The 12914-nt window shown below is 34.3% G+C and overlaps 1 protein-coding gene across 3 annotated transcripts; it reads left to right on the top strand.

The window, feature by feature from the left end:
- Positions 1-740: 740 nt before the first annotated feature.
- On the top strand, positions 741-6292 carry LOC142609814 (late embryogenesis abundant protein At1g64065-like). Of its 3 annotated transcripts, none has more exons than XM_075781530.1 (2): positions 741-1419; positions 6094-6292. In XM_075781530.1, exon 1 carries the CDS (start codon positions 812-814, stop codon positions 1400-1402), a length of 591 nt encoding a protein of 196 aa, XP_075637645.1. In that variant the 5' UTR covers positions 741-811; the 3' UTR covers positions 1403-1419; positions 6094-6292. The 3 variants fall into 3 exon arrangements, with proteins under 3 accessions (XP_075637645.1, XP_075637646.1, XP_075637644.1); XM_075781531.1 differs by lacking the exon at positions 6094-6292 and adding an exon at positions 2295-2774; XM_075781529.1 differs by lacking the exon at positions 6094-6292 and adding an exon at positions 1821-2034.
- The last annotated feature ends 6622 nt before the right edge of the window (positions 6293-12914 follow it).

Raw genomic sequence — 12914 nt, 5'->3', positions numbered from 1 at the left:
AAATATCTTACTCTAAATAGATAGATAAAAAACATTATATAAACTATCAATTAGCAACACATTTATTAAAACTGTGATCTAACGTTTCAAAATGACAAGAATAATACAAAAATAACTATTAGTAGAGTTATTTATCTTGTTTATGTTGTTTTGGCGGGAAAAGATAAAGACAAGAGAGAAGATATTGATAATTTTTTTTATAGTTTATCTTAATTGCTTAAATGATAAGGAAAAATGGTTAAAATTGTCAATTTATAAAAAATACAATTTCTTTTAAGTTTGAGAATCTGGATTCCCACCTGTTTTAAAGGGAATCCACATTCCTACTGAAAGGGGTTTAAGGATTCCCCTGGCATATGATTCCTTAGCATAATTTGCAACCAAACATGAGAATCTTTAAACATTTTTGGGAATCCTAAAACATTACCACGTACCAAACGCCACCTTAGTGTTGAAACTCACCATGATGGAATCCACCATGAATGTGAGAGGAAAAAACACAATTTCTCCGAGTTTCGAAAACATGTAAATTTTTTTTTAAAGTGCTGACACTTGTTACTCCCGTATCTTTCCAACAAGGCCATGTCGGTAAATAGAACTTTCTTTCATTCAATTTCCAGTCAATTCATTTATTTAATTAATTAATTATGAAGCAAATCTTAAAATCACAAATTATAAAGCAAACTTTTTTATTATTTATATTAGGAGTCATTCGAAACTAAAGCAGCCACAAACACAATCAAGAAGAATCGGATAGTCTTTCCTCTTTGCCAGTACTGAGTAGTGAGCGACAGACAGTGTATCCAAAAAGATGGATGTCGAGAAAGCGAATCGCAGCAGAGACAGGACTTGTTGCTGTATAGGCACAACAATCTGTATCATCATTGCCATAGTAATCCTCATACTCATATTAGCATTCACTGTCTTCAAGCCCAAGCGTCCCGTGATCTCCTACAACAACATCAGCGTCGAAGACCTTGATGTCTCTTTCGACAAAACCAAATTCAAGGTGTACCTCAACCTCACTCTCGATGTCGATCTCTCCGTCAAGAACCCAAACAAGGCCGGTTTCAAGTACTCCGACTCCACCGCCTTTATCAACTACCGAGGCCAACTCGTCGGCGAAGTCCCAATTCCCGCCGATCAAATCTCCGCCGGCGAGACCAAACCCATGAACGTCTCGCTCACTCTCTTGGCAGACCGTTTGCTTTTCAACTCCGATATATACTCCGATGTGAAATCTGGTGTGTTGCCACTCAACAGCTACATCAGACTTCCTGGGAAAGTCAAAATCTTGGGTTTTAAGATTCACGCTGTTTCGACCTCGTCCTGTGATTTCTCTGTCTATACCTCCAATCGTACTATTGGAGATCAATCCTGCCAGTATAAGACACAGTTATAATAATTCCTAACTTCCTAGTAAGTACTACTACTTTCCCTGATTACATTTTTTGTTCCTATTATTCTGTTCCATCTGTAATTTATTATTATTATTATTATTATTTTTGGATTAAAGAATTTTATTTATTTCATACTGTTGCTAGACATGGTAGACTGGCTCTGGCAGCGTTTCTACTTGCAATTTTTAATTTTTAATTCTAGAATTTTATTTTATACGAATTATGAGTTATAAATAATAATTATTGCTTACAATTTTTATAATTTCCAATTAGTTTTCTTGTATGGTTCTTCGTTTTTCAGAGTTTGGGAATTCTAATTTGTATACTCATAAACGTAATGAATAAACTCTACACTTGTATTTTGTATGTGGTTCTTTTTAGTTAACGTAAAAATCATTCTTAACTTGTAATTTGTAACAGCTTACCCAAGTAGCTGAAAAAGAAAAGAGAAGGAAAAGTCATGTATATCCAAGTTGATCTCTCATCTCTATCCAGTGACTTTTGGTGTAGTTCTTTGATAAATTTGTCACTTTGTTGTTGTTGATCTTCTATATATATATTTTAATAAATAATTTGTGAGCAGAATGAGTAAACTGTTATTCAAGATTCAGAGTTCCGATGCTTCCACATCAAATCATATATGCAACTTGTTCACTTCATACACTCAATAGGAGAGGCTAGCTTCAGTCGTTAGTCATTACTTGTCAAATTAAGAATTACTCTAAATATCATTCATTTTGGGTTCATTATATGGAAGCTTAGTTGGTTTTGTTTCCAAAATAGCTTACTTTCCTGGTCAAAGTGATCATAAAATCTAGCTTCAATTCGTTATTAACTCAAAAGCAATCTTCAAATCTATAATCTCTGGGTTTGGGTTGATTTTGCCACCCCAAGTTGGGAGGCACCTTTGGTCAAAGCAAAGCATGTGCTGGGCATGAAGATGATGGTAGGCGGTAGCTAACAAAGTTTGGCACAACTTCGGGGACCCTTTCAAGCATCAAGTACTGTTTCCGAAGAAGTCTCCAGTTCACACCAAATTGATTGGAGTTTGTTATGCTTATGCTAGGAAAGAAAGGAAGGGATGAACCCTTGGGCCCTTGAGCCTTACTAATTTGAAATAGCGGGCAGTGCCCAATAGGCTAGCTTTGATTTTACAAAGATATTCACTGAGGCACAAGGAGAGATATCTCATAAAACAGTTCTAAAGACTATTCTTTCATTGACGTATATATTTTGAAAGGATGGGCTTCAAAGAGCTGTGTCCTCAGCGGCAGGTCTGAGCATGACTAGTGTTAACTTATGCTAAGGGACATGACTTATTTCCAATGTATTAGTGCATTTGATAAGTGTCCAGTTTTGGACGTTTGTTTGCATTCTAACATGTTCAGTGTAATTAGTGCACTAGATACAATCCCAATTTGTATCCTAGTGCCAAATAATTATAGAAGTTTTCAACTTATTAAATATAGGCAAACACGCATAACCTCTATTAATAGAGACAGGTATGAGCATCAACTTATCTAATTTTTTGTTGTTGTTGAAAGTATTATAAATTAAAGTTAAATGCTAAATAAAATAGGATCTGGTTAATGTGTGCCTTTCGTGTGTTTGTTAATAAACCATTTTAGAAAAGTTTTCATACCACTTTTACAAATTACTGATGTGATAAATTCTTACTAGTTCTAATATGGGCTTATTACTAACATCACATTTTTACTTATAATAACTATTTGGAAAATACTAAAGCCACATTAGCCATTTGTAAAAATATTATAAAATGTGTATATATATTGAGAAACAGGCCAAGAAGGCCACTTTATTCAAAAGATGAAAAATCTGACAAATAATAATTATAAAGATCCAGTGGAATAGGCTCCATCCAAACCAACAATGGAAAAGAAAACTTTGCTTTCTTGGCAAAGGCATCAGCTAAAGCATTACCTTGCCTACAAATATGAGAGAAAGAAAAGTATTGAAGGGAGCTAACAGGCAACAGAATGTCTTTAATAATATGACCACAAGACGAATGTAATAATAATTAATAGAAGACTTAGAGTCGCCCTCAAAGATGGAGTTACAAAGGCCAAGTTCTTGAACAAATTGAATCGCTCGCCTAGCTGCCAAAGTTTCAAGGGTTGAAACAGAATCTAGTATAGGAATTTTTTCTGCAAAGCAGCAATCACCTCGCCATGCTCATCCCAAACTATTAGACCAATACCTACAACATGTAAATCCTCAAAGATTGCCCCATCAAAATTGGCTTAACACACCTTGCATCTGGAGGTTTCCACTGTCGTCTCCTTGGACATACCTTTTGTGTTGGACATTGCCAGACCCACTAAAATTTCTGAAGATGTTGACGCGCCACACCAACAACCTTATTCAATGGCCAAACCTCTTCACCAACCCGACCCTTATTCCGTCTATGAAGTTACTTTGAACAATTCAGAAGGCATCGAGGCGAAACAAGCTTCCCAAACCGATCTAATACTGTCACAAAACCATAAAGCATGAATAGTTGACTCCTCCTTTTCAATACATAGGTTGCGAATTGAAGATGAAACAACCTTACGCTTATGTAAATTTTGCATAGCCGGGATGGAGTTTGTGCAAGCTCTCCAAAGAAAAGATTTAACCTTATTTGGAACATTTAATTTCCAAAGGCTAGATCAGAATTTTTCCTGACCAACTGAATCCGAGGATGAAGCTGATTAACACTACTCAGATCACACAATAAGTGTCAAAGATCAAAGCAGCAGCAATGTGATTCAGAGCAGAAGTTAGAATTGGAACATAATAGTTAAACGACTTGTAGCTCTATTCAATTCATTGTATATAGCATAAATTGTAGGTAGTTTAGTTCATTGTATATAGCTTTAGTGTTGCACGTGAGAGAGCACGTGAAAATCTGTTAGAGTGTTAGTTACTTTGTTAAGTTAGTTACTGAAGAAATAGATGCTTTTTTTTTTTGTATATAAAGGGCATTGATGTGTAACATTAAGCATAATGAAATAGTTTTTTTTTTTTTTTTACATATTCTCATATGGTATCAGAGCTAAATTCTCTCTAGAAAATTCCCAAATTCTAGGGTTTCATTCTTAGAAGCTAGGAGTTACTTCAATGGCTTCCACATCTTCTGCGTTAAATTCTTCTTCTCCTTCGACTGAGCAAGATCCAGCATTGGTAGAAGATATTCGTAATCCTTTGTAGCTTCATCATGCTGAAAGCCCTAGAGCTATGCTTGTATTAGAGATCTTGATTGGTGAAAACTACCATGCTTAGGCTTGATCAATGAAGAAGGCTTTAATTGCAAAGAACAAGTTTGGTTTTGTTGATGGCACGATCACTCTGTTTTCTCCATTGTTGAAAACACCAGCAGCTGTTGATGCTTGGATTCGTTGTGACAATATGGTTGGTTCATAGTTGATGAAAGTAGTTTCACCTCAGATCAGAGTTAGTATCACCTATAGAGACACAACTTTAGAAATCTGGAATGATCTCAAAAACACACATTCCCAAGGCAATGGACCTAGGGTTTTGAGTTGCAGAAGGATATTGCCTCAATCAATCAAGGTGATTCTTCAATTATTGCTTATTTCACCCAATTAAAGATGTATTGGGATCAACTCAAAAATTTCAGGCCTGCTTTAACTTTTTCTTGTGGAAAATGTACTTGTAATCTTTCACAAAGAATTGACAGTGCTCACGTTCAAGATTCAGTTATGCAATTCTTAATGGGACTTAATGATTCCTGTTTTGAAATCAAATGACAGATTTTGTTAATGGAACCACTTCCATCCATTAACAAAGTCTATTCCTTGTTAATTCAAGAAGAAAGGCAGAGACGTGTGGGAAGTTCCAACAATCACATTGAGTCTACTGCTCTTGTTGTGAAAGGTTCTAATTCCACTTTTGCTCTTTCTGGGAGTAAGAATTTCAAGATCAAGGATAGGCCTGTTTGCACTCATTGTGGGAAGCTTGGTCACACTGTGGAAAAGTGCTTCAAACTACATGGGTTCCCACCTGGATTCAAGTCTAAAGGGAAGACTTCAATGGTGAATCAAGTAGGAATTCAAGAAGATATTACAGTGGTCAATCAATCAGTCACCAATACTAGTCAATTCTCTTTTACTAAAGAACAATGTCAGTAATTTTTGGCTATGCTGGGTAATCAGATGCAAGCTGCTCTATTCAATTTGGGCAATAAGGAGGTTCATATGGCTAGTAGTGTAATCAAGCCTTCTTCAAATTCTCAGGCGATATCTCAAGCAAGTTCCATTTAGATCCTCAGCCATCACAAGAAAGTGTTTCCCAGTCCAATGATGTTCTCTACATGCCAGGTATGGATTCTTTAGAAGGTTGTAGTTTGAGGCATTCTGTGTTTTCTACCCAAGTAGTGAATAGGACAGCCTTTAATAGAGATACTTAGGTTATTGACATTGGGGCAATAGACCATATTGTGCATTCTATTCATCTATTCACTAATTTCACTGCCATTAGTAGTAATGTTGAACTTTGAAAAGGTGAAATAGCTGTGGTAACTCATATAGGTTCTATTTCCCTTTCAGCTACTTTAATTCTTCATAATGTTCTTTGTGTTCCTTCTTTCTCTTTCAACCTGTTGTTAGTCAATCAGCTCACACATTCTTCTTCTTGTTATCTCATTTTCTTGGCAAATCTTTGTTTCATATAGGACCTTATTTGCTGGAGGACGATTGGTGTGGGTGAAGTCCATGATGGGCTATATTTGCTGCAGCACTGCCCTGATGCTTATACCTCTCCAATCAACTCTGGTTCATCTTCATCCTTTCATTCCCTTTTTAATTTAGTTTTTAAGTCTGTTCTTAATAAGTCACAATCTCATGTAATCAACAATGTTGTTATACCTTCTTTTTTATGGCATCTTAGGTTAGGACATCCCTCTGATGCAAAGCTTTCATTCTTAAAGAATGTACTTTCTTATGTTTTTTGTACCTTTAATAAAGATTGTGAAATTTGTCCCCTTGCCAAACACAAAAGACTACATTTTCCTTTCCTTAATCACATTTTTGAATTTCCATTTGATATTGTGCATTGTGATATTTGGGGTCCATATTCAGTCCCTACTGTTGATGGACACAAATATTTCCTAACAATTGTTGATGATTGTACTATGTCAACTTGGGTTTATCTTATGAAGTCCAAGTTTGACACTAGGTCTCTTTTACAATAATTTTATATCATGATAAAAAATCAGTTCAACAAATCCATTAAAGTTTTCAGAACTGACAATGGTCTTGAGTTTCAAATGACTAACTTCTTTAAGGCTTATGGTATAATACACCAACATAGTTGTGTTGCCACTCTTCAACAAAATTCTGTTGTGGAGAGGAAACATCAACATATTTTGTGTGTTGCAAGGGCTTTGAGAATTCGGTCTAATGTCCCTATTGCCTACTGGGGTGACTGCATTCTCACTACAGTACATCTCATTAATAGGCTTCCATCTCCTCTTCTTCATGACAAAACCCCTTTTAAGTTGCCTTATGGTAAAATTCCTGATTATAGTTCTCTTAGGCTTTGTTTGGGTGTTCATAAGGGAATAGAATAGAATGGAATGAAATAATCATAAAGGAATGGAAAGGAATGGAATGAAATGTATTTAAGTAAGGGAAAGTAATGGAAAAGAATGGAATAGAATTAAATAACCTTGATTGGATGTTTTAAAATAAAGGAATGGAAATGAATGAAAATGAATGGAATGTAAGTAATCTTATTTGGGAGTAACATGGAGGGAATGTAATGAAATCATTTTATGACAATATTACTACTAGACCCCTATTCTAAAATAAAGAGTTGAATATATAGGGGTATTTTGGGAGTTTTAGTAAAAAAATCATTAAATCTAATTTCATTCCCTCCCATTCCTCCTAATTTCGGGGGGAATGAAAATTTGAGGTTTTAAGGGAATAGAGAGGAATGAGTGTTCCCTCCTACCCATTCTGTTCCCTTCTACTTAAACTCCCAAATAAGGAATGAACTTTCCATTCCCTCCATTAAAACTCCTAAACAAGGGAAATAAAGAATATTCTAAAATTATTCTTTTCATTCTTTTCTATTCTCTCCTCCCAAACGAGGTCTTAGGGTGTTTAGTTGTCTCTGTTTTGCATCTACTTTGGCTTATAACAGATCTAAATTTGATCATAGAGCCATTAAATGTGTTTTCTTGGGCTATCCATTTGCTATTAAAGGATACAAATTGCTTGATTTACATTCTAAAAGGGTGTTTGTTTCAAGGGATGTTATTTTCCATGAGTCAATTTTTCTTTTTTAGTCTCTTTCATCTTTTACTTTACCTTCTTCATCTGATCATTTATCTCATATTTGTACTCCCAATGCTCCACTTTTACCTATTGATGATCCTATTCCTCATTCTAAGGTTGTTTCTCATGCTGATACTCCTGAAAATCATATTCTTGAAAATCATTTCTCTGATCTTCCAGAAGACTTGTCTCTTTATTTACCTCATGACATTGTTGATGACCCTATTTTACATCCTGATCCTCTTCCTTCCCCCTTACATACTGTTTCAGCTCCCTCTCTAAGAAGGTCCACTAGTGTGTCTAAACTTCCTCCATATTTCCAATCCTATCAATGCAGTACAGTTTCTACTAGGTATCCTATTGCTAACTTTGTTTCTTCTCAACATTTGTCCCCTGGTTATTCTCACTTCTGCAATAACATTTCTGCTTTTAAGGAACCTCAATTTTATCATCAAGCTGTTGGTGACCCTAATTGGGAAGCTGTTATGGCAGCTGCAATTGATGCACTAGAATAGAATCATACATGGTCTGTAGTTCCTTTGCCACCACATAAAAGGGCTGTTAGTTGTAAATGGATTTTTAGAATTAAGTACAAGGCTGATGGTAGCATAGAAAGGTACAAGGCAAGGCCTGTTGCCAAAGGTTATACACAACAGGAGGGGTTGGACTACACTGAGACTTTCTCCCTTGTTGCTAAAATGGTTAGTTAAACTATTCTTGGCATTGGTTGCTATGCAAGGTTGGGTTCTTCACCAATTAGATGTGAATAATGCCTTTTTAAATGGTGATCTACATGAGGAAGTCTACATGTCTCTTCCTCCTGGTTTGCATAACAAGGGGGAGTTGTTGGATAGCAACGGGGAATTGGATAGCAAGGGTGAGCCCAAAAGGGAATTGGTTTGCAAGTTGCATAAGTTATTGTATGGCCTTAAGCAAGTTTCAAGGCAATGGTTCTCCAAGTTTTCATTCACTTTATTGCATCATGGTTTTGTTCAATCCAAAGCAGACTATTCTTTATTCATTAAGTGAGATGGTAAGCTGTTCATTGCACTTTTAGTTTATGTTGATGATATTCTCATTGGTAGTAATAACCCTAAAACTGTGGAAGATCTTAAAGTATTTTTGGACAAGCATTTCAAGCTAAAAGATTTGGGCAGCTTGAAATATTTTCTAGGGTTAGAGGTAGCAAGATCACAAAAGGGCATTTCTCTGTGTAAGAGAAAATATGCTCTTGAAATTGTTCATGATGCTGGAATGCTTGGTTGTAAACCTGTTAAAACTCTCATGGAAGCTAGCCTAAAATTGAGTAAAGATGATGGTGAGTTATTACATGATGCTGGAATGTATAAAAGGCTGATAGGTAGGCTATTGTTTTTGACAATAACTAGGCCAGACATTACTTACTCTGTGCACAGGTTGAGTCAGTTCATGTCTAAGCCTAGGAAGCCTCATTTGAAGGCAGCATATAGAGTCATTCAGTACATTAAAGATACAGCAGGTCAAGGATTATTATTTCCATCAAACACTTCACTGCACTTAAAAGCTTTTGCAGATGCAGATTGGGCAACTTGCCCGGATTCTAGAAGATCCATTACAGGTTTTTGTGTTTTCCTTGGTGAATCATTGGTTTCTTGGAAGTCTAAGAAACAAAATACAGTTTCTAGATCCACTGCAGAAGCTGAGTATAGGTCAATGGTTGTGGTTGTGTGTGAATTAACCTGGATTCTATACCTGTTGAAGGATTTGAATGTAAAACATCATAAAGCTGCTTTGTTGTTCAGTGATAGTGAGGCAGCAATCCACATAGGGTCTAACCCTGTGTTCCATGAGCGTACAAAACATATAGAAATAGATTGTCACATTGTGAGAGATAAGGTGTAAGATGGAATTATAAGATTGATGAATATTAGGAGTCATTTTTAGTTGGCAGATTTGTTGACAAAAGCATTGAACTTAAATTAGTTTACAGCCTTGATTGTCAAGATGGGAATTCTAAGTATTCATTCTAGTGGTGTCCATCTTGAGGGGGAGTGTCAAAGATCAAAGCAGCAACAATGTGATTCAGAGCAGAAGTTAGAATTGGAACATAATAGTTAAATGACTTGTAGCTTTATTCAATTCATTGTATATAGCATAAACTGTAGGTAGTTTAGTTCATTGTATATAGCTTTAGTGTTGCACGTGAGAGAGCACGTGAAAATCTGTTAGAGTGTTAGTTACTTTGTTAAGTTAGTTACTGAAGAAATAGATGCTTTGTTTTTTTGTATATAAAGGGCACTGATGTGTAACATTAAGCATAATGAAATAGTTTTTTTTCATTTCAACATAGTCTCAGAATAAGTTATAACCTGACCTTACCTGATACATACCAGTCCGAGAGTGCAGCAAAAATAAAGAATGCTTCTGAGAAAAATAATACACAGGTATAGACTTTATCAACTGGGCTTCAAATGGTAAAAAAATTTAATCTATAAGACCCGTATTCCACCCCTTCGACTCACTGCCTAGTAGCTAATCCACTGTGGCATCTTCGGAGAGCACTGACATTGGAGAAAGAATCCGGCCAGAATTTCTACCAAGGAGCCAAGAATCCTTGAAATTTTTTACAGAGGTCTCATCACCTATCCTCCGTCTAGCACCTAATAAAATCACTTTTCGAGCTTTGAGAATACTCTTCCAAGCATAGGACCCTGCTTTGGCCTTAGTATCAAAGATGGACCCTGTGGGAAAATATTTAGCCTTAAAAACTCTATAAAACAAGGAATCAGTATCATGAACCAACCTCCACACCTGTTTTGCTAACATAGCATCATTAAACTTACCAAACTCTCTAAAACCCATCCCCCCTTTAGATTTTCGTTCACAGAGGGTGTCCCATTTTTTCCAAGGAATCTTCCTCCTATCACCCCTTTGGTCCCACCAAAATTTTCTGATCATTGCTTCAATATCATTACATATACCCACAGGAAGTTTAAAACAACTCATAGCAAAAGTGGGAATGGCTTGCACTACCGCTAACACTTCCGTATCAGCCTGGGACAGTAGTTTTTCCTGTCATCCCTGTAACTTGCTCCAAACCCGATCTCTTATATAATTAAGGCTAGCCCTTCTATTCTTCCCCACCATGGCAGGAAGCCCCAAATACCTTTCATACTCCTTTATCTCCGGGACACCTAGCAGATTTTTAATGTCATTTTTTGACAAAATAGAAACTGATTTACCAAAGAATAGATTTGTCTTGTCGGTATTGATTTTCTGACTAGAAGCGAGCTCATACTTCTTCAAAATACTTTGAATAACCTGAACCTCCCTTAGCTTTGCTCTAAAAAAAAGGAGAGTATCACCTACAAAAAACAAATGAGATATCTGAGGGCCATTTCGACAAAGGGAAAAACCTTTGATATCACCTGCTGCCACAGATTGTTGAATTACTCCATTAAAAGCTTTGGACACCAAGAGAAATAGATAAGGAGACAATGGGTAATTTGTGTCTATAGCATTACTCTTTTTTTAAACCATATATAACTCATTAATTTTACTAGTATTTAAAGCATATATTCATAAAATCATATAAGTATTAATGACCCTCTTTATATTAAAAAAAATTTTATTGACACTCTTTTAAAGTATTAATGTCTCATTTTGTCTTCTAACATTCAATATTTTTTGCCATGTATAACTCATTTATTTTAGTAGTATTTAGAGCACATGTTCATGAAAGATATAACTAAGTAAATTTCTTCATTAGTTAAAAAAAAATTATTTTCCGAAAACAAACATTTTTTCTTTTATTTTTCCTAGAAATGTTTTTAAGTTCGCATATAGAGTAAGGAATATAAAAGTGCATATATATTTTTTTGGTTAAGAATAAAAGCATTTGTTTCTCAAAAAAAGAAAAAAGAAAAGAAAAGAGGAATAAAAGCATTTGAAATTTTTTTTTTTGATATAGTTTCTGCTTATTATAATATTCATATTATATATCACATCGTAAATGTTAAGGCATATCAGCATAACTTGCGAGTAGACAAATTATTTTTACTAGCATTATGCTCGTGCGATGCATGGCTTAATCAAAATTCATATGTTAATAATTATTTTATTAATTTACTTAAAATAAATAATAAAAAATGCATATTTTACTTTAAGTTACATAATGAATGCATGTTGTGTGAGACTAAAGTATCATAAAATGTGTGTGTGTGTGTATATATATATACACACATATACATATAATTGAATGGAAGATAGTAGAGGTACCAAAAATATATATATAAAATGATTTTCAATAATACATTGAACTTGAAGACTCAATTAATCACATATATTTAAATGGAAACCATTGAATTTAATAGTTAAAAACTATCCAAAACAATAATTGAAATCATGCTTAATTAGAAACCTCAATTCAATAATTAAGAACAATCTAAATTATTAAACATTTAAAAATTTGAAGTAGAGAGACTCACATGAGAATTTAATTTTTGTTCTTGAAAGCATGGAAGAAGACACTGAAACTTGAGTGAGTTTCACACTACCAAGTTTAAGTCATGTGCGTTCTCAAAAAAAAAAGTTTAAGTCATGTGTGTTGCATGTTACACGTATGTGTATATACATGAAAAATTATTTGAATTCAACATTTATTGTAGAAAAGAGGTGGTGTAGTCTTACTTCTGTCTAGCTAATTCTTATTATAATCCCTTTGTTTTGCAGGGAGAAAGAGAAATGCTTCTTTTGAAAAAGAAAGAAAAAAAGTCAGGGTATAATATTTAATAGTTAAGATATTAATCTTTGGAAGTGATATTTCATACAAATTAGTATTTCAATTGTGGGTTTTGGTTGGTAGAAGTTAGTGCAAAGTAGTTGATAATTAGAAAATTAATTTGAATTTTTTTTAAACCAATCATTTAAAAAAGTTTTAGTAGAGTTTAAATCACGTTAATAAATTCTCTCTCTTCATTTTTAAAAAAAAATTACATTAATGAATAGTTAGTGATAAAACTATTATTACGCTCTGTTTATTTTGACAATAATATTTTCTAGAAAATGAGTCATTTTTAAAAAGATATTTTCTATAAAATTATCTCATTTTTATATGTTTGATAGTAACATTAAATGAGTTAAAAAATAATATTTTAAATTATCTTATTTAGCTTATTGTGAGATAGAGCTGTTTTCCAAAAAATGAAAAATTAGTGGAATAAAATATCTAAAA

The sequence above is a fragment of the Castanea sativa genome, chromosome 9 (assembly GCF_040712315.1).
Source record: "Castanea sativa cultivar Marrone di Chiusa Pesio chromosome 9, ASM4071231v1".
Taxonomy (NCBI): Eukaryota; Viridiplantae; Streptophyta; class Magnoliopsida; order Fagales; family Fagaceae; genus Castanea; species Castanea sativa.
Note: the sequence above shows the minus strand (reverse complement) of the source record. Positions and strands in the feature narration are given on the sequence as shown.

Coding starts and splice junctions, on each gene's coding strand:
- LOC142609814 (XM_075781530.1), top strand. CDS start 812: ATGGATGTCGAGAAAGCGAATCGCAGCAGAGACAGGACTTGTTGCTGT.